Source organism: Scatophagus argus, chromosome 18 (genome assembly GCF_020382885.2).
Source record: "Scatophagus argus isolate fScaArg1 chromosome 18, fScaArg1.pri, whole genome shotgun sequence".
NCBI lineage: Eukaryota > Metazoa > Chordata > Actinopteri > Scatophagidae > Scatophagus > Scatophagus argus.
The window spans coordinates 5,793,627-5,820,526 of NC_058510.1; the positions used below are offsets into that span (position 1 = coordinate 5,793,627).

A 26,900-nucleotide genomic window follows, 5' to 3' on the forward strand; every position below is an offset into this window, starting at 1 on the left:
AAAGACAGATGCAATTTAAGACAATTTTATGTTTTCTCTCTCCTAAGGCGGAACAGCAATTACATCCAATGCAGGTCAGCAGCAGTGAAATTCTCATGCAAGCCATATAATCAATGGCTATGGCCGGTCAAGTGATTAAAAAGGATACAAGAACAAAATATGTGCATATGGAAATAACACAATTTCCCTGAGACAGGAAGACAAAGAACACTGCCATAACAGCAGGTGAAAACAGCTCAAACCCGTTCAAACCAGGTCCAAAAATTACTGACGCACATTAGAAACTCCACAAAGCTGAGCATGTTTCGGATGGATCGACTGTACGGTTTCCTAAGAGAAATCTTAAAGAAGAAATAAAGCCCATCTAACTTTACTAGAAGCAGCAACTCAACAGTATGAACAGTATGAACAGAGCAGCATACCGATTTAAATTCCTACGACTCAACTCAAAGGTACTGGCTGGAACTGAGAGCTGATTCACCACCAGTGCTCTTTTTTCCTTTATTGATTTAAAATCTATACCTTACTCTGAACAGAACTAATTGAGATCACAGCATCCTGTCTGGAAGTAAATGCAAGGCCGTAACATCAGGAGAAAAATATATATATACTCACACGTGTGAAATAAGGAAAGCATGAGAGTCAGTACTGTCAGCTGACAGAAAAGAAACCGATTATTTGTGCATTCATGCTGTAAGAGCATCTGTGCATTTTAGGCTCTCAATGTCCACTAAATATAAAAAAAACCACTAAATATAAGAAAAACACTTATGTGTAATTAGTTTCTATACCATTCAGGTTTATCACTCATCAGTACTTCATTAACGTCGCTCAGTAATCGTAGCAACTCCTGAGCTGAGACCAAAAACTCTGTTAGGAATAGATATCAGATCTATACTCGAGCTATTAAAGTCCCTGAAGGACAGAAATCAGACTTCACTACATGTAAGATATGACTAAATACAGCTGGGAGGAACATGAGGAGGTTTTTACTCGGTCTTCAAAATCAGAAGTCTGCAGGCAGAGCCTCCAGATCCTGGACTTTAACCCTTTGTATGTTACAGTAAGTTACACACACATGCATGCAGTGTATTTTTACTACGTGCATCCCACAGCGTATAACAAAATACCCCAAACTATACCGACTAACTGTTAAGTGATTGGATTGGAGTATGTGTTTGAACTGAATATCAATTTCCTGAAATGGGAAAGTGGCTGACAACAATCTGGAGTGCAATTACTTCAATTATTATGAAAGGCTGCTTCACTTTTCGGAGGATATTCAGTCAGTGTTGACTCAGCTTGCTATCTCTGCAAAGCAACCATTTCATTAGCGAGGGGGGTAAAAGAAGAAGAAGAAAAAAAATCAATTCCATGGCAAATCATAAGCCGAGTCTCATCACTGAGTAAATGAACCCCCGCTCAGCGTCTCTCTCTCTCTCACACACACACACACACACACACACTGTCTAATACTGCAGCTGTGTGCTGCAGGTACGAGGAAGAAGTCATGAGTGTTAGGAATGAAGAGGAAGAGGAGTGTGGGGTGAAGACAACTGATTAGTCGAGGTTACGTTCACACAGCGTGAAGTAAGTAGCCCAGGGTTCATTCTGCCCTCACAACTTAGATACTACAAGCAATAAAGCAAGAAAACAGAGCAGGACATGAAATACCCCGAGCTCTAGGTTCACCTGAAAAGAAGACTGCGATCGCCCACGAGACGCATCAGATCTAAAGTTGCCAGATCGCCCAACCGTAATGGTTACCCAACCAAGTCTTGCCCAACCAAGCAGAACCTGTGGAAACTCTCACGGTGGTGCTACTGTACCATACAGTCCAATTACTGTTAGTCCCAAATGGTTCTGGTTCAGTTTCATCCCAAAATTGTGAATTTGTACAAAAGGGCTTTGCAATTTGGACAACATAAAACACTTACACTATCACACTGTTACAATTTGAGTGCATTTTGAAGAGCAATACAGTTTGTCACAACAGGTAATAGAAAATAATTACATATCCACACTGTACAGGCAGCACTTTGGCTCAGTGATTTACAGAAAGAAGGTCCTGTGTTTGATTCCTGCATGAGTGCTTTAGTTTCCCCCACCAGTATGTTATATTAATTTTCCAGTCAGTGAACTTGACCAAGACACCAGTTTAGATCTGGTCCTGGTCCTGCTGTTCGGCAGGTGCCCACTTCCAAGGGCTGGATTCAACACAGAGAACAAGTTACAACATGTGCGTGTGTGACAAATGAGGCTTCTTCTTCTTCAGAAGTGATTTTGTGTCGTTTTAACAGATTTTACTTTTGTTGGAAAGGCAATCAAACTTACAGCGAGATCCTTTTTATTTTAAGCAGTGTAGCAGAACGGCTGCATTATTACTTCTGCTGCACCGATTCTCCACGTCTGATCAAAAAAGAAAATTACGGGGAGAATCCAGCCTCCCCCTTTGGTTCTTTCTTTTGAACGCACGCGGTGGGTCTTCTTTGGGACGACGAGGGTTTTTCAAGTGCAATGCCAGGCTAGCGGCTGCATCATTTTCCCATGAGGAGCGTGGCAGACCCAAGGGAGTTTTTATAAATTCCCTTCGTACTACACCTCTTTCTAAATCCCTAAAAATTGTCAGCTTACCTTGAAATTCCACACTACACCATTCAAAGTCTAAACAGTGTGAACAACTGAGCTTGCAGGTCAGAATAAAACCTCTGCTCGGCATGCTAAACCTTTACAGGCTCATTGATCCTCAGAACAAAGCTGTTTTTGATCAGCTGCACTTTGCCTTAAATAATCTCCAATTGTCACATAAATGTCAATGGAAAAAAATAAAAATAAAACAGAGAAAACACAAAGAGGAGGGCCGAGGCAGAGAGCAGAGGGGGAGACAGGTGGAAGAGGAAGATGGAGGGAGGAAAAACAAACAGAGGGAGCGCGCACACACGCACACACACACACACACACACACACACACACACACAGAGGACTATCATTGTGCCTCACCGAATGCTGTGGCCTCACACAGTAAGACTTCCTGTCTTCTTGGTTGGTTAAATGACGCCGAAGACGTGAGTCTCTGTCCACGGTGCTGAAACAAGCCTCACTAGTTCCTCTCTCACATCTGTTTAGCATGCAGCTCGTGTGTGTGTGTGTGTGTGTGTGTGTGAAGCACAGAAATGAAATGTCAGCACTTTCTGCGAAACACATCATGTGAATGTGAATCCCCCCCACACCCAAAGCTTGCATTTTGCAGGGATAACACAGTCGTCTTCCCAGCTGTCAGCCTTGTCTAACTGACGTGCTCGCAGATCTGCTGCATCTCAGGCAAAAAGCCAGTTGAGCTGGACAGTTTTGTCTGCCTCTCCAGCTTCACTCTGATTATGCCTCAGCGGCTGAGTGTGCTCCTGCTCTCAGCCAGAAATCCATAGCAAACAAAAGGATGAAGTCATGCTCTCCCCTGGGTTGCTTAGATGCCACACTGAGCGCCACACACTGATCCCCTGACAAACACACACAGAGAGGCAGGTAGGCTGTGTCCTCCGTAGCAGAGCCCACAGTGAAGCCAGCCCTGCTGTGCAATATGAATTACAAGTGAGTGGCCCTAACTTCAACAAACTGTAACAATGCCAAGTCAGGCAGTGGCAGCTGGTACACCATCATCTTTTGAAGTGCAAACCGGTGATGGAAAGGCTAAGCACGGAGACGTGAGGGCAAACACAGCAGCCAATATTCTCCTGACGTGTTTATCTACAGTAGACGGAGCGCAGTGGGACGTTTCAGGAAGACACCAAAGTGCGTAAAAAAGCAGACGGTTTTCAATCTTACCAGCCATTGTTTTAACATCTACAGTACCTTTGCTTGAGGTTAAAGGGAGTAACAAGCCAGTTCCCCAGTTACTCCAGTGTGACAGCTCACATTGCAGATGTGCGCTCATCTTCGAGCACAACTACACATAAAAGCGGATTAACGCAGTGTGGCGCAAAGCACTGGCGCTTCAAATTGGCAGCCAAGAACTTCAGAGTTGCATTCACGAGGCACTCACCTCAAACAAGGGTCCGATTTTATTCTTCTCCAGATACGACTGAATTCTTGACTGTTGAGGAGACGCCATGAAGAAACTGTTGTGCCTCGCAGCAGCTTTCAGCGGGATGAGATCATGAGGTGAGCCGGTGTCATTCGTCCTTCAAGAGGCGTCTCGGCGAGTCAAATGTGCAGAAAAATGTCACCACGGCGGGTCTGCGTGGAGTGGAGACGGGCTGCGTCAAGTGCGGAGCAGGCGGCTCTGAGCCCGGCTCATTGTGGAGGACTCAGCCCGGGACCATCCCCAGTTCGTCGCCTCACTGACTCTCTGGCGGCAGCTTTCCCGCAGAAACCAATGGCGCGGCAGTTCTGTGACAGAGATTACAAATCTTCCGCTCACTGGCTGCCAGCAGTGTTAACGGTATCACAGCCACTCCCATTTATCCGCCGGGCTGTTTTTCGACCCCAAACGCATCCACCTCAACGTGGAGCAAAACGTCCACGCCAATAAACCACGCAACCGCACGTGCGCTGCCGGCGGCTGACGCAGGTGCACCGCGTCCTGCTTATTACCGGAGGCCAAGTTTAAAGTTCAACAAGTCCTTTTTAAAACCGCTGCTCAACAACAAAAGGGTTCATAGGTTTAGACGGCAAACTAAAGACTGAAAGTGGTCACAGTGTGGGTGAATTTGTGGTGCAAAAACATTTTAAAGCGTCCATCCATTGTTATAACTTTTAATATATATATATTTTTTTACATACTGCAGACATGACAGCATTTTAGTGATTCACAGAAAATCTGCAGCAAAAATCAACCATCCCCACATGGATTAACAGCATACGGTATATGGGAAACACCACTGGAGCTTATTGATGCAGTTTATTACCACTTGTTTGTTTGCATAGTGAACTAGACATCCACCTACAATGACACATCCAGTAACAAGTGACAGGGAGAGGCACTTTAATCCTGAGTACTGTCAATATAAAATAACAGAATGTATAGCTCTATTTCCAAAAACCTACTGTTTGTTAATACTGACAAACCAAAGAAAGTCTTCATATGCATGCACATGGGCTAAGAGACAACGGGGAAGGAGGACAAGACTCTTTTAGCATATCTGCACGCTAAATATATATATGTACAAGTAATAAACACCACGAGGAACGTTACAAAAACACACATTCATATGGTTATCCAATACAGAGAGAATCAATAAAGCTGAAGAGAATCAGACAAATTACTGGCTAATTTGAACACCAAACAAAGCCAAATTTCATCCAATGTCCGTTTAATCATCAATACTATCTCACTTATTTTAGATGCAGATTAAACAAATAACGTGAAATGCAAACGTCCCTCATGAAAACAAACAGGATTTTCAGCCCGTGATAAGCAGACGGTGAACTGATGGGATTCGTTCCAGCTCAGTGGGCTAATTTTAACTGCATTCTCAGGGTATAAATCTTATCTTTTCGCACTCTGAATTATTGTCTTGTCAGATGCATAATATGAAAAAGACAGTCAAAAAATGTAAAAAGTACAACAGTGAAAAATACAAAGTATTAAAAATACTATTTACGGTTTTTAAATTCTATTTACACCTTAGGCAGCTACTCTGGACATGTAGAAATGGATCCAATAACTGTCTTTTATTAGGATGATCCTTCATGGGTGGAGGGAGGACTGCTTGGACTCAAAGCTCCTCAAAGGCTTGCAATGCATTAGGGGTCACCATCTGGAGGTGGAGGCTGGCACAGCTTGTACAACCTGATCAGAGAAACACACACACACCAAATGGCACTTACTGTCATTCTAGTATGTAGTATAACATGCACAAACACAAAGCAGTGATCTGCACACGACTGATTAAAAACATCACTTCCTGGTTTGGTGGGATAGGAAATATAACAAAAGATTTAGTCCTCTCAGAATGAAAACTGTCAGCCCTGGAAAAATATTTATTCTGTTTATTACTTTTAGCATTTATCTAAACAAAGCCGTAACATTTTCATATTTTAAAAATATGAAAATATGTACGAAAACATCACATTTCATTGCATTTTGATAGTTTGCTTTCTTCACTTTCAAAACCAAAGAGAGCTCGTGAAAATTAAGAGAACTTGACACTCAAACATCTCAGTTATGGGGGAGGCTGCCAGACTACTGCCTCTGGAGGAACAAAGTGGTATTACAATACAGGACCGTCCGGGGCTAGCTGGTTAGCATGCTAGATATCTCTCAACACAATGCACAGAAATCTCTCACATAATGTTAACACTGTTCTGTTCATAATGTTAGTTGCTGAAATTCTGGTCATATCTTTCAAGCTGCACGTTTTATGAGCAGAAAATACTGCTTTAACAACACATTTATTTTGTCTTTTCCATAAGTGATCAGCCTTTTTTTCTAATTCCAGCTGTATTTCTTGCCTCTTAATACAGCCCTTCTGTCTTCTGCAGTTTGAATCTCCATATCGCTTGGCTGCAGGGTGAACACTAATATTTTACTGCTCCTTTCATCTGCACGTCAGTGAACAAGCAGCATGTCTCATGATCCACGAAGCACACTTCCACATTCTGCAGTAGTCACTCACACTGCAACAGTTATGACATACTCATAAACCTACCGAGAGTGCAGCAATTCTGCTCTCTGACCACAATGTCTCAGCACTAATCATCCCGCTACTTAATTGTATTTGTCAATTTCGCTAAAAGGTTCAAGAGGGCTGCCTGTCACGCGAAGGCCTATATGTCACAGCCAAATGGCTGAGCCGGTCCTTGTCTTCATCTTGGGGCCACTGAGTGCAGGGAGCTCCCCTGTAATGGAAGCATTTAGCCCCAGTCCCGCTCAGAAAACACATGCACAGACCTACAGTGCTGTAAAAATACACGCACTCTGGAAATACTAACTACACAGCATGCATTCATGCAGCTGACCGTTTGCAAAAGTCACAAGGTTTTAGGCTTTATGTGTCTATTAGTTGGATTATTTTTGGGGAAAGGGGGTCAAATTCATGCACGGTAAAGCAACGGAGAGCAGAGGCCACTTTTAAAAGTACTTGATGTTACGTTCACGTAAGCTCTGACATTCAGTATTCAAGATTCAGGATTTTTCATTTCCTAACTTGACCTCTCAACCTCTACCAAAAATTAGCCACATCCGTTGCGTAGTCAACCTTATCACAGGCTCTGAAATGTTCAAATCAGGGAAGACAACACTGAAGACAATTCAAAACAGTCCCTGAACATCACTAAGCTGTGACAACATACAGTGACTTTAGAGAATAATAAGTGTGACCATACTAACTGAGGTATTACATGTCTTTCTGTCTTTCTAGGTTGTTTTGAATGCACAAGTGAAATTAATGGAAACAAATGGCTTCCTGGAAATAATTAAAGAAAAACCTATGGAATGTATGTGATTTGTAGTTAATACACTTTAACATGCAGAGCTTGCTAAGATCCTCTGATTTCCGATGCTGATGCTGGCCCACATGAACCGGATATGGCTGCAGGTTTACCTTGGGACCGATGACGGCGTGCGGCCCCTCACTCCCAGATTCTTGGCGGAGTTCTGAACTCTTGCTCCCTAAAAGACAAACACACAGCGACAATTCATGACATCGTGAATCAGGCTGAAAATGCAACCGCCAGAAAAAGGATCTAAGAATAACACTATAGAGAGAGGAGCTTAAACAAAACACAAGGCGCACATGTTTAAAAGCCCTCTGGGCCAGACAGATGAACTACGACTGGATGCTGTCTTGGACTGAATACATCTTCAGTGGCGGTTTTTGTTTAATGACATGAGTTCCTCCCAAGTGAGATTGCTTCCTGTCCAATCATGAGTAACCGGTGGCCACTAGTCTAAACAGTCCCTAAATATTGTGGGTTGAAAAGCAGACGTGTTCATGTTGAGAAGACAAATACATTCCAGCTGCTGTGTGCTGTCTGTCTTCAGTATCCAACTGTCATCCAACTGTGTTCGCAAAAGAGCAAATGCAGATTGGTCTTAGAAAGGAAATAAAAGTCGGTGGTCAGGCATTTGGAAGATGAATGATTCCTACATGTCTGTGTTACAGAGTTTGATTGTTCCCAGTCAGGCGCATGTGTGCTCTTTGCTAACGTTGCTTCAGTTTGCTGGCTGTGCACAGAGTTGGCAGATACACAACTGCAGGGGGGCAGGAAGCAACACAGCCTCTCAATTTGGAGACTCGAACACCTGCACTCACAAATACACCCTCTGTGACGCACACACATACGCAAGCAAAAAAAAAAAAAAAAAATTAAATAAATATATATATACACACAATCAAATCATGGCTCAAAGAGGAGACGCTGATGACCTCTTTGGATAAAGTGGGAGCGACTGGCCAGAAGTGCATTAGCTGACCTCTCGGTTACAGCTCTGCAGTTCGCCATCTTACTTTCTGCCCCGAGTTACGTCCAGATAGCGGGATAGCATCAGCAATTATTCGATGCCTATCACAGCCATCCATTCAGATACCTCCAGACACAGATGCCCCCAAAGTCCCTAGAGGACAGAGTGGATCAGGTGACAGAGAGACAACAGGGGAAACAAAATGCATTTTGGACTTGTTTCATCTACAAGATCTCTGCAGTGTCTGATGATGCCTGAAGTATTGTAAGAGCAAGTTGAGCCAAACTTTAGAAAAACCTGCCCAATTCGGATTTATGGTTTGCCATTAAATGATAATTGAAATTTGCTTTTGATGTGGCTCATGACTAAGTAACAAGACTAGGAGCCTACAAGCCATGCTGACAGCTCTGCAAGGCTTCACTTTGGTTCAGTGTTGCTTTGAACTAAATGTTAACGTCAGCATGGAAAAATGCTTATAGTGACAATGCTATCATGCTAATGATTAGCAGGTAGCAAGACAGGTTACTGGCAACAAGCAAAGTACAGCTGAGCTCTGCAGGTATTTGGTCTTAAAGCAAAGAGTTGGACAAATTAAAAGCTTGTATGAGGCCTTGATGGCAGTAACATCAATGAAGAGAATGAAATACATATGAAGGATGTTTTTAGCTGTGCCATCAAACAAACTGTTCTTTACATATGCTGAAACAAGAAAAATAAAGTCCAAGAGGGTCCAAGAGGCTGATCCTATGAGTTCCCTCCCTACATTAGATATATACTCTTCCTATGCAGTCCAAATATTGGAAATTGCTGTGCAAAAGTTTACAAGCCAAGCTGTGATTGGACCCATTCTGCCCAAATCACTCACGCATTCTCCTTCTAAATGATGTTGTCTGGGCTTGATGGATGGGTCCCGCTGGGTCCGGATGCTGTGCAGATAACCTTTTTGTGAATAAATATGACTATACGGCGAGAAAGAGGAAGAGTCATCCAACCTCTGTGTGATATTCATATTCATCTGATTCATCAGCTGATGTCTGAGAGCAAGGACACACACTCACGCAGAGTCAGACACAGCAAAGCAGACTCCCCTGTGCTCTCTATCTTGACTGAAGCATCTCTTTTCTGTAAAGTCTAGGTCAACGATGAGGCAAGAAAACAGAAAATGTCTAATGGCAGATATAATAGCAAAATGACACAATAATGAAAAAGTTCTGCTCTAGCAAGCGAGCAAGATAAATGGTCAGAAACACCACATTTCCTTACCCGCACTTCCTCATATTCCATTAAAAATATCTCAAACCACACCCTCTATGAGATGGATTTTTTTTTTTTCCCAGCCACATACAGTAGTACTCAAGGTCACGCAATGCACAGAGTTGCATCCTCCTGGCTTGCAGCCCAGCTCTCTGAGTGTAGAAATTAAATGCCTTTTCTCCCACAGGATGTCAGCCTCTCGACTAACCTCTCCTCTCACTGCAAACAGCAATTGAACCACCACTCACTGAACTTGTAATGAGAGTCTGAGATATGGGCCAAGATCTGGTCATGGCTCGAGCCTTTTGTGGGGTGAAAATGTGCACGCACTGAGAAAAGTAATGGGATTTGCTTCCCCTGACCCCAAATAGACATGCCAACAAACAAACAAGCTCCAGACTCTCAGCCAATCTGTTCAGTTTCTCATTACATTTTTTTTATATTTTTTTTTCACTCCCTCATTTGGTCAGATTCATATTCTGGTTGCAATGAATGCATATCTGATAAGATTGAAATCAGACAGGGGATGAAACAGCGGAAGAGGAGAAAGAAATGATAATATAGACAGGAGAAAAGCTGATGGATTTTTGCTTGGGGACAGCAGCAAACACTTTCATCACCAAAAATACAGACTATTCGCTGCCTGTAAAAACAGCATTCTTACTGAATGAGGTATGGGAGAAATCAAACGTTGACCATGAAAACTAAAAGGAGTTAAATGCTCCTCAAGTGGCACTGTGAAGCCGCTAATGATTTTGGAGGCAGAAACTGGAGCACAAATTCACGCGGGGTGAGAAAATATCATGACTGGAACTGCGGCGGTGATGACAGGAAGCTGAGACAGTAGAATGAAAGACAGAAGCTACGGACGCGTACCTGCTTCCTCATGACGTCAGTGGCCTGCATGATGCAGCGAGGGGGCAGGCCGTGGTTTCGGGCCAGCAGGATGGCCTGCTCCAGTGTCACACTCAGGGTGCAGCTGTTGGTTGGTAAGGAAAAACATAAGGTCACACTCTCCATCTGCATATTCATCAGATTCTCACACAGCCTGCGTTTGACACAGTCAAACCATCTACAGTAACAAGAAACACCTTCTCTGAATCGTTCTCAGCATGCTTTCATGACGATGAAGTCACACACAACAACACACTGAGAGAGAGAGCGAGATGTGAGACCGAAGCAAACATCAGCAGAAAACAGAAACGCCAAAACTCAGTCTCTGGACTTCGCGCAGATATGATGAATCTCTGGTGGAAATCAGTACGACTATATCGAATGTCCCTGCGCATTTTTGCTCGTCTTGACACCTTGTCATTGCTGTCACATTCTTCCTGCTTCACCTTCGCTCATCTCCTCACTAATGAATCACTTCACTTGCCACTGAAATGTCACTCAGGGCGAGCAAAAGCCCGGCGCCACAGGAATAACAAACCTCCTGATCTTTTGCTTTTGGGCCGAGCAGAGAGGAAAAAAGCGGGGATCAAACATTGTTGCGGACTCTCAGCACTTGAGGAGACTTCCCGGTTTTCTCATCATCAGGATTGATGCTTGTCGTCACGGTCGAGGGAAAAGAGTCCAAGGACAAGTCAGCGCGTCTCCTGTGGCACAAGCGATGTGCTCTCATCGCCACGAGGGTGTGATGTGTGTAAAATGAGTGTTGACGTGAGTCTCTGATTCATTAGTTACAGCAAACTCGGTTCCTCACACACACACAGGCAGATGGTAGCATGTGGATAAATCCTCAGAGAGCCGGAGACAGCCATCAAGGCTGCCGGTGACCTTTCTATGATAACAAGCTGTACTAGTATATCGATCCAGGGTCTTTCCACTGCAAATTGAACTGTCCAAAGTTCCATGGCTGCCAGGTTCGATTTCATTGAGTAACACTGCTACAGGGCTGCTAAGAAATCTGAGCTGTTTGTTTTAATATCTCCTTCTCTCTATGTGTGTGGCTGGCTCTGACCGAGAACAAAACTTAAAAGAAGGAAGTGTGCGTTAAGGGATTTATTGCTGCCAGAAGCCATTACTTTGAGTCAATCAGATAAAGATTTAAAAGTCCTCACGAGTTCCAGTTGCATAACTTCATGAGAGCATAACATCATGTGATAAAACAAATGAGCTCCAAAATCATCTCCAGAATGTGCAAAACGATACCCCTGTTGGAGAACTGCGAAAGATGTCCTTTCGCAGGCCACCCTGGAATATTTTAAGCACCCATTTTGAGCTTCCCGCACCGATAAAGGAGGGGAAAAAAAGTCACCCACCGAGGATCTTTAAATATCTCTACAGCTGGCGAGGGATGAAGGAACTGAACAAAATCTGTGTGTGTGACGCTGCACGGTTTCCCTTTTCATTAGGGCTGGTGAGATAGTGTGGGGTGATTTATACCCATCTGTTTCATGTTGTTCCAGCCCATAACCCATTTATCCCTCCTCCAGAGCCAAGTCCATACTGATAAACGACAAGAAACAAGAGAGCGACAAAGCAAAAGAAGGGGAAAGGATAACAGAGACAATGCAGGCGGATGAGCAGAGGAGAAGCGTCTAAAGTCGAGAAATAACTACTTCAAACGTTACTGTGAATAAAAACAAGAAAAAGTGACGAGAATTTGACCCAGTTGGTGCCATGTGGAAGGTGGATTAGGCTTTGTGCTTGTGATACTTTCTGCTGTCACTTTTGTTTTGCCATCAGACTGTGAATTCTCCTTTTGCCTCTCTAATGGCTTTCGTGGTGTGATGGACAAAGAAAACAAAAAGGAGAAAAGAGGAAAGCAGCGTATTGCAAACTGCTGATGCCCCCAAAATATCTCGCTTTCACTGTTATTAAAACTCATCCATCAAGCCAACTAATCCAATCAATAGTGCCTGCGAAGGCTGCCACACTGATAATGCAATTTCCACATCACTAATCTACTGGCTTGGTTTCATAGGTTTTCAATTATGCCAGATTTAGTTTGTGCGCTCACCATTTACATGAGCAATAAAGGCTTTCTTTTTTAATACTTTTATGTTTGAAATTATACAGAGAAACCAGCAAAATTGCTTTATTCATATATAATCTGTATTCCGTCAATACTAAGGGGCTTATACATAAAAACCTTTTCTGTCAAAGTTAATGACATTGATTTTTGTGGATCAGGCAAACTAACTCACTCCCCACATGAATCCATTGCACCCATCAGGCTGCAGATTTGAAGGGCAAAACAGTGTTTAAGGAGGACGCCGGTTCACAAATAATCCTAAATATGGCAGGTCTTGTCACCTGCTGTGTCATGGTACACTTAGCCTGCCTGCATGGGTGAGTTGTGGCTAGTGTGTGTAATTGCACGCTCGCTCGCACACACACACACACACAGCCTGCGGGTTAATAAAGTAGCAGCAGTCATTGCACAGACAGGAACTTTCTATTAGAGCTCCGGCAACCAGGCGGCTCCATCCACGGCACTTTATCAAGTCATCAGTCATATCCGACAAACACATCAACACGCCCGCGCGCATATATGTGCATGTGAGTCTGTGCATATGTCTGAGACAAAAAGTATATGGAAACTGTCACGGGGTAAAGCAAGAGGGTATCAGATAGAGAGAGAGATGCAGGTGGAGGTAAAGAGCAGAGTGAGAGATGAGAGATGGGAGCTGGAAGTGGGGATCAGTGGTGACAAACGATCAGGTTATTTCTATCCTCATGCATTGATGAATGGTTCCCTCAGCAGCAGGTGAATTAGGCAGCCATATATAGAATTCAATGAGAATGGAAATAATTGACCTGTCTCCTTCCTGTGTGAAGTGCTATGCCTGCTTTAAAGTCCCTAATCTGGTCTGAGAAACAATGGGCCCTATTAACTAGAATATCCTGCTGGTAATTAATGCAGAGAAGTGTGTATTAATAGAAAATCCCCACGGTGCAGAGTGCAGGGCTCGTGTGAAACTGAGAGGTAGGCATAGGATAAAAGAAGGCGCACAGAGCCAGTATGGTAGAAATGGGTGAAAAGGTGAGAGGAGAGTTAATGCAAAAGAGACTAACTAAAAAGCAAAACTGCAAGGGAGCTGTCAAAAGAAAGAAAATGATAAGCAGGAACGTATAATTGAACTCGACGCGGCTCGCACAGCGCTGGAAGATGTGAACATGCCCACACACACTCACCGATGAACGCCGCTGTTGCACATGACGATGTGCGTGGCTCCGAGGCGAGCGCAGAGCTCAGAGGCCACAGTGAGCAGCCCCACTCCAGAAGCCCCGCAGGCGGTGAACTGACAGGCAGCAGTGCGGCGACAACTGATAAAGCTCTCCATCAGACGGTACAGCTCCTCCAGAGCGTTAAGGGGACGCATCAGCTGGGCAGAAACATGACAGAGGTTAGTGGGATCTAACCAGAGTGTGTGTGTGTGTGTGTGTGTGGTGGTGTTTTCTTGGGGGGGTAACACTGCCAAGCTGTTTATGAGCAAAGTAGTGCATTAAAACAACAGATTGTGAGGTGTTTGTGGTCCTCCTTCCTGTAGATTCAGACTGTGTTAGCAGTGCAGTGTTCACAGCTTTACAATAGTAAACGAGCTGCCCACTGGGTAAACACGACGCCATTTGGAATAATTCATGGGTCAATGACATATTGACACTAATTCAGCCAGTGCCACATGCTGACATAAACAGGTACTTTGCTGCTGCTCTTCTTGGCTTGATTTTCCACATCAGCTGCCACCCTGGAACACGTGCGAACACTTTCACATCGCAGCGTCGAGATCTAATCTGTTCTTCAGTTTTTCCATGAAGACATGAATGCAGCACGGCATTGTGCCGGGTTGTTCTTACCTTATCTATGAGGGCAGCTTTGGGTGCCGAGCTGGGTGGCATGTTGGACTGATCCAGGTAGAAAGCCCTGGGGGAGAAACAACACATATGGAGAGAATCTTACCGGATGTTTGTGCTGCAGTTGGGGAACATACGATGGCAGACTTTTAAAAAAAAAAATCATACACAAATTGTTTTTTTATTTCGAAGCTAAATTGCTTGAAAAACACACAGTGGCATTCTTTTTTTCCTGCACCATTAGGTCATCAGGAGCTCTGGCTGTCTTTCTGGGAAAAGTAGGCCACCTGCTCATTACGGAGCTCCACCATCTGACTATCAATCATGAAAGTAACTCGGGCCCAGCTCAGCAGAAACACAGACTAAGCATCTCTTGTCCTGGGCATCACTCCAAATGCCATTGCCTCATTCATTCATACAGTCAATCGTACAGTCAATTTGGTGTTATTTCCCTTTTTTGCACGCTGGAGGCAGCACTGGACCGGTATCCTTGTGCAAACACAGAGGGTGTATGCCGCAACGAGCCCATCTGAGGTGGAGTGGTGCTACTGGTGCAAACTCAGCAGGCTGTGACTCCATCAAATCTCAGTAATCCAGCAGCGCGCTAAAAATAGATACACTACACCACATTAAACCCCTTGTAATAAAATCACATACTCCATTACTTCTGGCCAGAGGCAATAATGATGTATAACACGCGGTCCTCTGTACAGTACATATTTCTGAGATCACAAATAGTGACGGCGAAAAATTCAATTTTAAGAGATGCAGCAACGGCGGGCTTTGAGGGAGGGAGGATTGTTTACGAGAGTCAGTGAAGCAGGGCTCATTCATCTGCATTCACTCTGCTATTAAGTGATTAAAATCAGGCCAACGAGGCATTCATTATGACTGTGGTGTTTCTGCCTGACATGATATTAATTAAATTAATTAATCAGTGCAGAGTTACCACATCCCCGATTCAAGATTTCATAGTGATTATAAAAAAACTGACTTGAAAAGAAAAGTCATCGATCACACTAAAAACACATACTCACAAAATTAAGTATGTACTTAAACAAGTCGTACTGTAGAGAACCAATGCACAAAGTGCTAATAATAATTACATGATCAGTTTATAATATTGTACATATCTGATCAACTTATCAGAATCTGTACTTGACCTCAATCATTTTTTCTGTTTACTTTGAATGCAGTTTGTGTTAACAGAGTCTGAAAGCCCATTTTATTTGTTGTTTTGATTGTGTGACGTGTTCTATTTGTTTTTGGGACAATATATCTTCCAATAAAAATAGTTATAGTGGCAGGCCTAATGACAAGCTCCTTAAGCCTCCACAGGACACTTCACTTCCTCCCATTCACATATAAACAATGCAACACACATCTCTGCTATACGAATGAGTAACCTGCCAACTTTATATCCTCACTTGTTGAAGGTTTCCAAGAACTTCCTCCATGTCTGGCAAATTATCCTCTAACCCCGTGGCATGCTCGACTAAATGACCGCAAGCAGAGTTTGCTGAGGGTTCAGATGGAGCTAACAGCCCATGTAATTGGTTCAAGATGGCCTTATCATTCAGAAGATGCTCACGAGTCACACGGCACCTGGAATACACACCTCGTCAATTCCTCTCTCGAAGAGCCCGTGAGCTGGCACAATGGCCACAGCAGCAATCAGTATGAGGAGTAACAGGCCAGTGTTTTGTTGGGTGACTGCTTGAAACTTTAAATATTTGATTTTCTGGCCTCCACGTTGTGTTTGTATGTGTGTACACGCCTGTCTGTGTGCTGCAGGGGAAAAAACAAGCAGCTGCAGTGATTGATATTAAAGAGAGAGGCAACACTCAAGTGACAAAACACCAGAGAACACAAAGGAAAGTTTACTGGAGACCAAAACCCTTTTCTAAAAAATGTTCCTATACTGACTCCTCATGCAGGTACGGCCTGTTAGTTGTCTCCTTCAACTGCAAGTCCACTCACCCTTGTGCTTATCGGTCTCAGGTCTCTCTTTTATCTTTAATGTCTATAACAGAATCTGCCTAAGACAACTTGACTTATGTACAACCACCGAACCCCACTTCATCCGTTTATCTGTATCAGACTAAATAGAAGCACTTCGTCTTGCCCTTGCATGCTTCGTCTGCAGAAACAAGGTCATAATATCCACTGATTATCTCATCCTCTTGCTGTAAAAATCACACTAAAAATATCGCCAGCCACAGGTTGCGGAGCTGTGCCGACTTTCCTGGAGGTCTCTAACGACAAAATAATAGCAGTCAGACTACAAGTGATGTGTGGTTTAAAGAGGACCTGCATTACATCACAGCTGATGATGTTTTGTCAGAGGTTTGGACACCAAGCACCTCAGAAACATTTATTATGGGTGAGAAATTATGTTTTGAGCCCACACACAGTGTGAAAACACATTACTGCGTAGCTAAGAAAATATTGCATATACCTTACTTACAAGTTCTCAACCCACTGGGTGTCTATTATTTCTTAGGTTTAAACCCTGGACTCCAGCTGCTCTAATTTAATGGCAGGACACTGAGGTCCCCTGCAGGCGTTTGCACAAGCTTGTTATCAAGAAAAACAACAAAAAAAAAAAAAACCATCTGATCGTTGATTCTCAAGTGTTACAGAGGAATTTTTTGACAAACCAAACTGTAAACCACCAACCTGTCAGCCAGGGTGTCTCAAGAACTGGTTACAGGTTACAGAAAGTGCTTGTGATTAGACTCAATATTCCATTTCTTTAGTTAAGAGCATTTGCCCTTGTCATATATTTGCTTGCAGCAGCAATCAAGAAAACCATCAGTGCAGCCTGCCTGTAGCTCTTTCTGCAATAACTAAACGCCAACCGGCTACACACACACACCAGTAAGTTTTTGTGAGACTGTAATGGAGGATTTGGCTGCGGGCCAAAGATGACCTGCTCTGCGTGTAGTTGGTTTTATTTTATTGGGCCAATGAGAATACTTAATTCTCTTTGTTTCTGCTTCCTTCATGACAACAGGACACTCAAGGCCCTTTACAGCACGGGAGAATTAGCAGTCAGCTGCAGCATCAAAAAAAAAAGGAGGATCTGAGGCACAGATGTTTTCATATGAGCAGCGTGGGAATGAGCACATTATCATGACATCCTACATTCAAAAAGAACAAAGGAAACAAAAATGATCCCTGAGATATCTTGGGAGATAAAGTTTCAAATAGGTGTCTTCTGTGGATTTGGTTTCACATCATGAGGACACCAGCAAAGTGTCTGGGATTTATGATATTACATGTGATCCTGCAGACGTGCATGCTGGTCTATGTAAATCACTCACACGGCAATGATGAATGACACTCACCGTTATTAAATCCCCCACAAACCCCTGCAGCGTGCGGCAGAGCTGCCTAGGAGCTAATGAGGGCTTCCAGGATCCCTCACACGCCACAAGGTGATGCCTCAGCACTGACACCAGTCAGGTAGCATGTGTGAAGTGTGCTGGAGGTCATGTGCTTATCCCACGCCTCCTTCCTATTTATGCTTCCAGCCAAATATTTATGACCAACAATATGTCAACCGCAGTTTAATATGGTGGCACATGCTGGCAGGAAAAATGTATTAGCTCTATGTATGTAGCAATGGCATGTTTATGTTTTGGTTTAACAATAAAAACTGAAAACTGTAAAAAAATACTTTATTTTACACATATGTTGAGTATGTTTAAATCATGGCTCGTGTACAGGGCCATTAGTGTCAATCTGAAGAGCAGGACACAAATGACACCAAAAGGCAGATTACTGTTAATGGGGTCTTAGAGTCAGAGCCAGCTGAAGACGTATTATCACTAAATCATTATCACTGAAGACACACACGTAGTTATTGCATACATTACAATGCAAAAATAGCAACGGGCTTAAAATGGTGAAGCTTAACATAAGTAGATGCAAAGTATTCTTGGCTCTTTGTTCAGGTGATTTTTTTTAAAAAAAAAAAAAACTTGCTGAAAGATGAATCAAGGTCTTTTTTACAAAATCAAGCACGAGCAAGAGCAGAACTGTCATCATTAAAGCCGTAAAACAAGAGAATCAAAGAGAAACGATAATTAGAAGCAGGTTTTTGATGCTCAGCTTTCCAAGCTTTATAAACAGTGGTTCAGTGCACATTAGCTGGAGCAGAATGAAGCCCCACCACCTTCCTCAGAGCTCTGGTGAATTGGGACTCCCAGTGTCGGTGCAAAGACTACAGCATTTTCATTACCTCCTAAACTGGAGGAAGGCATACAGGAGAAATGCTCTGTTTCTGTTCAGAAAAAAATAAATGTCCAAATTACCGTTGCCTCCCCCACTGAACCGCGGATAATATCCATAATCAGTCATGATTGCTTAAATAAGAAGTATTTAATTTTGTGAAAACAACTAAAATGACTTCTCAGGTTACAGGTGCATCCTACACTGTTGCAGTACTAATACATGTGATGGAAGATGGAGGTGGGAACTTTCTGCAGTAGCTATTGCTGTATTAATCATTACTGCACAGCTGTGTAGCAGGGAGTAAGAGAAACACCATCAGTGACACACAGCATCTATGCTCTATGTTTTTATTTTGGGGACGGTGGAGGGAGTCACGTTTGTGTGCTGAGCAACTTGAAGTTAAGCTTCTCTTTTCGAGCATATATTGCGGAGGTGTCCTTACAGAACAGATTTATTTATGTGATATATATTTATTTGTTATGCAAAGCTAGCTGTCAGGGAGGGCTTGTGTGCAGGCTTGTAGTTCCATGTCTGTGATGGCGCAAGCAGAAGTAGATACACGCGTATGTCCATGTAACAAAGCCTAACCTGAGTTAGCGCTTTGGCTGCTAGTGACATTCATCACGCTGATGTGCACTTTATCTTGCATATTCACACTCTAAACACCAGGTCGCGTCTGAACAAGAGCGAGTGGATCGATCTCTGCTACAGCCACAGGGCAGCAGAGATAAAGGATGAGTGAGGGAGCTCTCTAGTGTGTTGAAACTAACTCTCTGACCTGCAATAAGCATCAAGCATTTTTGTTTAATCAGGACAAACTGCACTGCAGCGGTGTGATTACCCTGTAGCTGGCGAGAGAGCAAACACTGCGAGCACAAATGACCCAGAGGCTGTACTGAGTGCTGATGGTTGCTTAACTAACAAAGCATTAAATACACAAGTTTGGAGTAATAATACATACCTTGTTTCTTGGACAGTGCCATACAGCCAAGTTTACTGCTCATCTTTTGAGCCACCATGTCATCATTATGCACCATTTATCAGACTGTGTAGAATTTCAATATCCACACAAATCAAGCAGTTTCATCAAAGAGACCATGTGATGTGGAAATTTACAACTGGCTTGTGATACAGTGCCAAACATTTCTTCACTCCTGCCAAATGCATTTCAATTAGCCGGAGAAGCCTAATGCATGCAGGGCGAGCTTCCCGTCTCAGCTGTGCCAGGAGATATAGATTTTAGCAGCTTCCTCAGACTCACAGGTTACTGTTACACCTGCACCAACAATACACGGACATGAAACACATACATGCTGGACTTTCTCCTTTATTCTTTCACAGCGTTGTGTGCGCAATGCTACTTAAATCGATAGTGAGTGTGCATGTAACAGGAAAACCTGATTCCCTCCTGGAACTTCCTGTCAATAAGAGCAAAATGAGATGAAACCACAAGTCTGCAATAATCTCTCCCTTTGAATAAAACATTTGCAGGCTGTGCTCTGTTTCTCCCCTCTCCACTCTGGCCTCTTCAACTAACCCTCCTTTGCACAGTCTCCTCCTCGACTCATCATCTTCATCCCTCTGCTGAAATCCTTTCCAGCCTGCTCTGCTGATATATATTCCCCTTTCAACTCCCCCTCTTCCATCCTAACTGCATCACAAAGGAAAAGACCTTTTCTGATCAGAGGGTTTCAGTTGTTTCCCATTTCAGATGCTGCTTCTGTCCAGCAGAGAGGAGACAGTTGTCCGCATCTGTAAATTTATTTGACAATTTGTGACAGAAAAATGAGACGCAGCTACTTCATTCCCTCAACTACCTTCCTGCTTTTGCATCATGAGAAACCTGCACACAACTTGGCTGTGAGTGAGTAAACTCAGTCTATACATTTCAGACCACTTCTGAGGCGGTTTATGAAAGCTTGAAAACATGGGTGTGTGTTCTGACTCGACATACTGAAGCGCTCACTCCTATGTGCTTGTCATTTGGCCAGTGAATTTATGTTTTGCAGAAGACTTGAGTGGCTTCATCAGGCGCTATGGGTTTGCTCAGATCATGCTGTATCTTGATGTGGGTAAAGAAAACGTGAGCTAGAGACAGAGAGGCTGCAAGAACTCGTACAGCAACCCCTACAGTTGTATCATTTACTGCTCTGAAATCTGATAATGCCCACAATGCACGCTGGCACAAGAGTCAGTGGAGGGTAAAGCCAAAAAATGATTTATTTTTGCTTTTGAACCTCTGTTTCATTTGATGGGGTTCCAGGGGTTCCGCAGAATAATGAGCAACATTCTTCCTTGTTCATTTCATTGAAAATAAATGATCCCATTATGAGCATTTGCAAGCAAAAATGCACATTTTCAGTGTCATTGATATTATTTCTCCACATGCAATGAAAATGCATAGCAAAAACACTTTCAGCTCCTAAACAAGCACATATCAGAGCTGCTAAAGAGCATATGTGGGTCTGAGGTGCAACAGAAGCGTGTTTAGGAGGCTGATTAAAACGCTGAAGAATCTCAGCACTGCAGTTCATTCAGTTCAGTAATGCGTGTGCTGTTCCTGTCTCTGGCTCCGGCCCATAGTGTGGGTTTATCCCAACACTTCCGTGGCCGGGCTCCAAGGATAACGAGGTGCCTGAGGTTGGAACGCAGAAATGGAGAGAGGAGTGACATCACAAACTGGTCTGTGGTCAGCCGAAAGACGCATGGAGAAAGAAAACTACTGGTAACACATATATATATATATGAAAGCCAGCTGGGAATATTTACTTTACTATGATTGATACAAGAAAATACTCTGGGTGAGAGAAAACAACTTGCTGCTGGTGCAAGTGATCTGCTTAAATCTTAGCTAGTTTTCACTGTTTTGTTCCATATGCACATAAATGAGTCAGCGGCAATGCTGACTACTTTACTAGCAAACATGCCAAAGATGTAGGAAGTTAATTTTAGTTAGTTATTTCTTTGGGTTTTGCAATGTTTTTGGACAAAACAATCTACGTTATATTTCAATTTGTCACCAATTTATGTTTTTTTAGAACAATAAATTGGAAAATAGAAAATAATATGCAGATTGATCTATGACAAAAATAATAGTTTTAGGTCTTGTTAATTCACAATCAAGCATGGATGGCAGAAGCAGCATTACCACCAATACACACACAGAAAGAAAATGAGTCTACTTCTCTACTTCCTATTGATTTTATAGTCACAGCCGCTAGTCTACTTTAACACAGCAGGATTTGAATTTTGTAAACTATGGTCCCATTTAAAGCAGGGAATGTTTGTAGTTAAAGAGTGTCGTTCTCTCCTGCTTAACACTCTTGTTCAAATATGGTCACTTCTGGCTCCAAAAAACAAAGATAACAATGGCCATAATGCTAGTCTGCAAACAAATGGATGACATCAGCAGGTTAACGCTTGGTCTGAGATGTTGATGCTCTAGTGCGACATCTAGTGGCTGAAAATGTCATATGTTTCACTTTTAAGTCTTCAAAAATAAAATTACTAATTATGTGGAAAAATGCCCCCTGTGAATACTAGACTATGTTTTTCTGAGGCGTTAATGTTAAGGCAGTTGAAAATAGCCAGTTAAAGTAAGTGCAGTACTCCATGAAAACATCCCTTCACTGTATACCACATGCTTTGTTATTATGTCTCTCCCTTGGATAAGGTTTTCAGTGTTTCTATGCAGCAATATGAGCAAGGCAAACTCCTGCTCTCGCAAAATGTTCTTTGTTCTTCAGATACAGCACGCACATCAACTCAACACCAACTGGTTCACTCGCCGGACTACAGTATCTGTAGAGCCGATCGAGACGGAAAAGATCTGTAGTTTGGGTTTACAACATGTAGGGAAACTAAAAAGGAGATTGAGTATTCGTGAGGAGTACAGTCTTCACTCCAGTTGAGGTTTTGAAGCACAATGTCTACCTGCATCACTACCCAGCACCCCTAATGCTCCCCACATCACCAGCCTCACTCGCTGGCCTGTCAGCACACATCTGCTCTGTGTTACTGCTGGAGCCCCGGCTGTCAATTCAATTAGGTTCTCCCTGCAGTGGTCAAACTGTACAGCAGTGTACAGTACACGTGCAAATGCATACAAATACACAAGCTATTCTGACTCTCATGGCTGAATTACAGAGAGGTCCTGCATCATGAAAGTTTATTAAGTGTCCTAACACATTTGTGCTCATAATATATCTCTCCCCGTGGTTATTAATTATACTAGTGACATTTGAAGTCCTAACTGCAGTCTGCGGATAAGGACTTGATAAAATTAAATGAAAGAGATACAACAAAATGCCAATACTTCTCTATTAAAAGGTTGAGGAGTCCCACGGGACCTACCGGACAATATCATCACATAAAGAGGCAGAAGAGCAGCGAAAAAGATTAAATGACCCAGCAGAATGTGGTATCCCCAACTGCGCTTTGGGAAATCTGACACTGCTTGAAATTATTTTCACCAATCAAGCTAAACACTATGAACAAATTAAAAACTCTCCACAGAAAGCAGTCCCAGCAAATTGATGTTTTTGTAGCTGAGGATCAGCACTGATGTGACTGCTCAAGCTGTAAATCATCCAACCCCCAAAGCAGATTGTTCCTAAATGACAAGATGAAGTTTTGCTCTGAGCTCTGCTCTATGTTTAATTATCCACACAATCAGCAGCAGATGTTTAGTCAAAGCCAACATGTCAACCAGTCGCCCTCCCAGGTATTCAGCGAGGGAACACACTCTGGCTGGGCTTCATACAGCTTTCCAAGAGTGTCAACGATTTGTTCTGGATGGCCTCAGTCGATACTGTTTAATCTTAATATCACGGTAACCAAACTCAGATCAATGACAACCGAGTGCCCAATCAGCAGACGTCAAGAGGATCAGATGTAAGTGTGTCTCTAGAAACCCATCAAACTCCCAGCTTGCAAACAGATCCGCTCGAACACCAACGCAGGAAATTTTGCAAAAAAACACATCTTATTTCTTAAATACACAATCTCTGTCTTTTGCATTGACAGGCACTCGCACCCGTTTGGACACAGCGAGTTTAAATGTGACTTTCAGTGTAATAATGTAGCATCTAATGTGAAACCAAATCGATATTCCGACAGCCGACTGTTTATGTTTGACACTAGCATGTACTTTCAGGAGATTAAATAAAACCGACCCTTTATTTTCAGCTCCCAGAAGTGTCCGTTCCTTCCTTTCTGTTTCCACCTCATTAAATTACCCACACCTGGCCAATCACAGAGGGTCTCGGGTGTACAGCAAACCAAATGGGGTGCGAGGTAACCGAGTGCAGCAGCCGTACAGGAGCACTACATCAGTGCCGGTGACACGCTGGGCTCTCTCACCCAATCACTGCTGCCCCTGCTGTGTGCGTTCGCAACCAATCATAAAACATTCCCGCTGTGTTTCTCTCAGCCAATCACCTTGAGGCTCTGCTGGGTGTCGAGAGTAAAGCTCGACTCACACCAGTCGTCTTGATTTATATCAGATAAAAAAAAGAGACCAAATCACACAGAGTGTGCAGCCTCGAAGTAATATCTCTGTGTCTTGTATAACATACCTCAGTTTCTTGTAGTACTGCTTGACCTTATCCAATGAGGCAGCATTGATTTGGGCCTGGTATTCCTCCACTGACACATTGTCTCTGTAGTAGTAACCCTCCATACTCTCCAGAGCTACAACAGGATCAAACCAAAGGGGCAGAGACATAGTGGTAAAGCAAATAAATAATAAAAAAAAAATCTGTCTGCCAGTTAGGGGTGTCATAATTCTCATAGAAATGAGTGTTTAAATTCAACTGTTGAAATCAAAAGCAGGAGGGCATATGATTTGGAGAATGGTGACACCCCTCCTGCCAGTGTTTGTGATCATCTGTAAAGCAGCCCTCAGTCCCCAACCAGGCCCACTGTACCTTGTGTGAAGAGCACAGGGTAGATTTTGATGCCTCCTCCGTTTCTCAGCCTGTGAGGCAGCTGGGAGAAGTAGAAGCTCTCAAGGTAGAAGCAGACCTTCAAAGTCTGACGGGTGCCCTCCACCTGGTACGACATGGGCATGTCTAGCAGAAGAGAGGAGAGCAGACACATTCAGCAGCAGTGATGACGAGACTATAACGATGCCACGAGTCAAGTGTCAGCTGTCACGTCTCTGTGTACGTACTGGCCACAAGCGGTTCCCCTTCAAACTGCCGGAAGTAGAACGTGACCTTCTCCAGGTCAGTTAGCGCCACCTGAGTGTCCTCCAACATGGCCTGCTCATCAGTCTGAAGGCAGAGAGAAACAGCGTGCTTAAAGCATTTTGATTGTTTACTTGGTAAAAGTAGCCACATGGAGACGGCAAATCAAAGGGAGAACTTTAAAGTCTACATGCAGAACGGCTCCTACAGCTTAATTACAGCCAAGAAGTGTGCGTTCCCACAGCCAGGCATCCGCTTAATGAGTTGATCAGCACCCTGCACCTTGACGGAGTGGAAATCTTTTGAAAGAATATTGAACTAAAGCACCTCAAGAGTGAATTATTGCAGTACTTTCACCTGTGTGTGTGTTTGTGTGTGTGTGTGTGTGTGTGCGTCTGTGTGTGTGCGCTCTGTCCTGAGAGTAAACAGGCAAAGCAGACAGTCTTAAACAAGACACGCCACCATTTTTCTAAGATGCTGATCTGAGGAGCCGAGTCAGCGTGTGTGTGCGCTTGCGTCTTTGCCTGTTTTCATGTTTGCTTTGGCTTGTTTGTGTTTGTTTACATCTCTGATTGCGTGTACGTGTCTGTTCGCGCACACGTTTTCCCTTCCAAACGCCTCAGAGAGCAAAAGAAACCTCAAATGTTTCGGACTGCGACGCTCTGGCGCTCCTCTCTCGCCCCTCCCCTTCATTTCTCTTTCTTCATCTTCTCTCTCCTCTTCATCCAGCACATGCAGAGGGATAACCAGAGCAGCGCTGAAAGAGGATTATTCCCCCTTTTCTAAAGACACATTTGAGATGGCCCAACATGTGACGGAGGAGTACCCGCCGACCTGCCAAGTGACGCCCGCCGTGTGTGGGCGAGTTTATCTCACAGAGCGTCATACACACACACAGACACACACATCCACAGCATCCCCGGTTTCTCTCATGCTGCCCTTTCATGTGGTGCCCTAAAAAGGAACGTATTTCTCTGGAATCACCCGCAGGTACTGAGACCTGTTTTGTTCCACGGGGACACTTGAATGGGAAATGTCTCGAGAAATAAAGAGGAAGAGGGAGACAGCACCGCAGGAGGAAGAGGGAAAAGCATCAATGATTTCTGGGGACCTGACAAAAGCTGCCAAAAACCACTTTTAAAGCACTTCCTGTGTTTCCCAGGGAAAGACAACAGAAATAGAAACTAAATTCCTCATCCCAATAAAAAATGGATTTCTATGAGGTTAACGATGCAAAACAAAATGCTTTAAAGGAGCATATTATGGCTTTTTAGCTGCTCAGATTTGAGTTTCAGTTCTTCTAATGTGGTTGAAAACAACGAATGAAATTATTTTTAAAAAATCTTGGAGGGAAAGGCTAATACGGTTCTTAGTGAGGTCCTGGTGTGTGCTTGGCTCACCTTCAGCCATTCGGAGTGGCTGTTCATAATGATCTCCTCTCTAAATTGTCTTTTCACTCATTGCACCGACTTTCAGTCATGTTGGAGACTCAATCCAGAAGAATATTTAAGATGTGGGAAGGACTTTACAAAGCAAAAAGAAGACTTAACTAATTTGTTTACCTGTTTTTACAATGCAGATGCGAATTAGGGAGCAAACTGTCAGATTGTGATATTAGCATTTGTGTGTGTGTTTGGTTGCTGGCTGTTTGGGATGTTTCCACAACATCCCCAGACAGCAGTTCCAGCCTAAACAGCAACTGTCCAGATGACGGTAAGGTTTTCTGTTATTTGAGTAACACATGAGGAGGGAGGTCGGCTGTGGGATCTGGCACACCTCAGTGATCCAGACCACATCCCTACACAGTCACTGTGGGCAGGCTGCATTAAGCTCAGCACATTTTAGATTTTTTTTTTCTTAGCATCCACCGTGCAGCCTGGTAATGTCATCTTGACCGATGATCTTAAAACCCAAACACATAAATAAAGGTCACCATCACACAAAGTCAGAGAGCCGAACAGAAATGGTGAATGCTGTATGTTAGATGGTTTTTCAGATGATTGTTACTGTATGTA

The 26,900-nt window shown here is 43.4% G+C and overlaps 2 protein-coding genes across 4 annotated transcripts in view; both read right to left on the reverse strand.

The window, feature by feature from the left end:
- The window catches only part of c18h8orf34 (chromosome 18 C8orf34 homolog), a 53,230-nt gene extending 48,735 nt beyond the window's left edge, over positions 1-4,495 (reverse strand). The window contains exon 1 of one of the 2 annotated variants that reach the window (XM_046370811.1): positions 4,040-4,495. In XM_046370811.1, the coding sequence (XP_046226767.1) occupies positions 4,040-4,108 (69 nt within the window). In that variant the 5' untranslated portion in view covers positions 4,109-4,495. The remainder of the gene's footprint in view (positions 1-4,039) is intronic. The other variant, XM_046370810.1, reaches the window with a different exon arrangement.
- Positions 4,496-4,759: 264 nt separating this feature from the next.
- The window catches only part of prex2 (phosphatidylinositol-3,4,5-trisphosphate-dependent Rac exchange factor 2), an 81,557-nt gene continuing 59,416 nt past the window's right edge, over positions 4,760-26,900 (reverse strand). Inside the window, exons 34-41 of one of the 2 annotated variants that reach the window (XM_046370808.1) lie at positions 24,870-24,972; positions 24,625-24,768; positions 24,274-24,388; positions 14,462-14,528; positions 13,799-13,989; positions 10,532-10,634; positions 7,542-7,609; positions 4,760-5,788 (exon numbers count right to left, since the gene is read on the reverse strand). In XM_046370808.1, the coding sequence (XP_046226764.1) occupies positions 5,743-5,788; positions 7,542-7,609; positions 10,532-10,634; positions 13,799-13,989; positions 14,462-14,528; positions 24,274-24,388; positions 24,625-24,768; positions 24,870-24,972 (837 nt within the window). In that variant the 3' untranslated portion in view covers positions 4,760-5,742. Of the gene's footprint in view, positions 5,789-7,541; positions 7,610-10,531; positions 10,635-13,798; positions 13,990-14,461; positions 14,529-20,947; positions 21,333-24,273; positions 24,389-24,624; positions 24,769-24,869; positions 24,973-26,900 lie in introns of those variants that run through there. The other variant, XM_046370809.1, reaches the window with a different exon arrangement.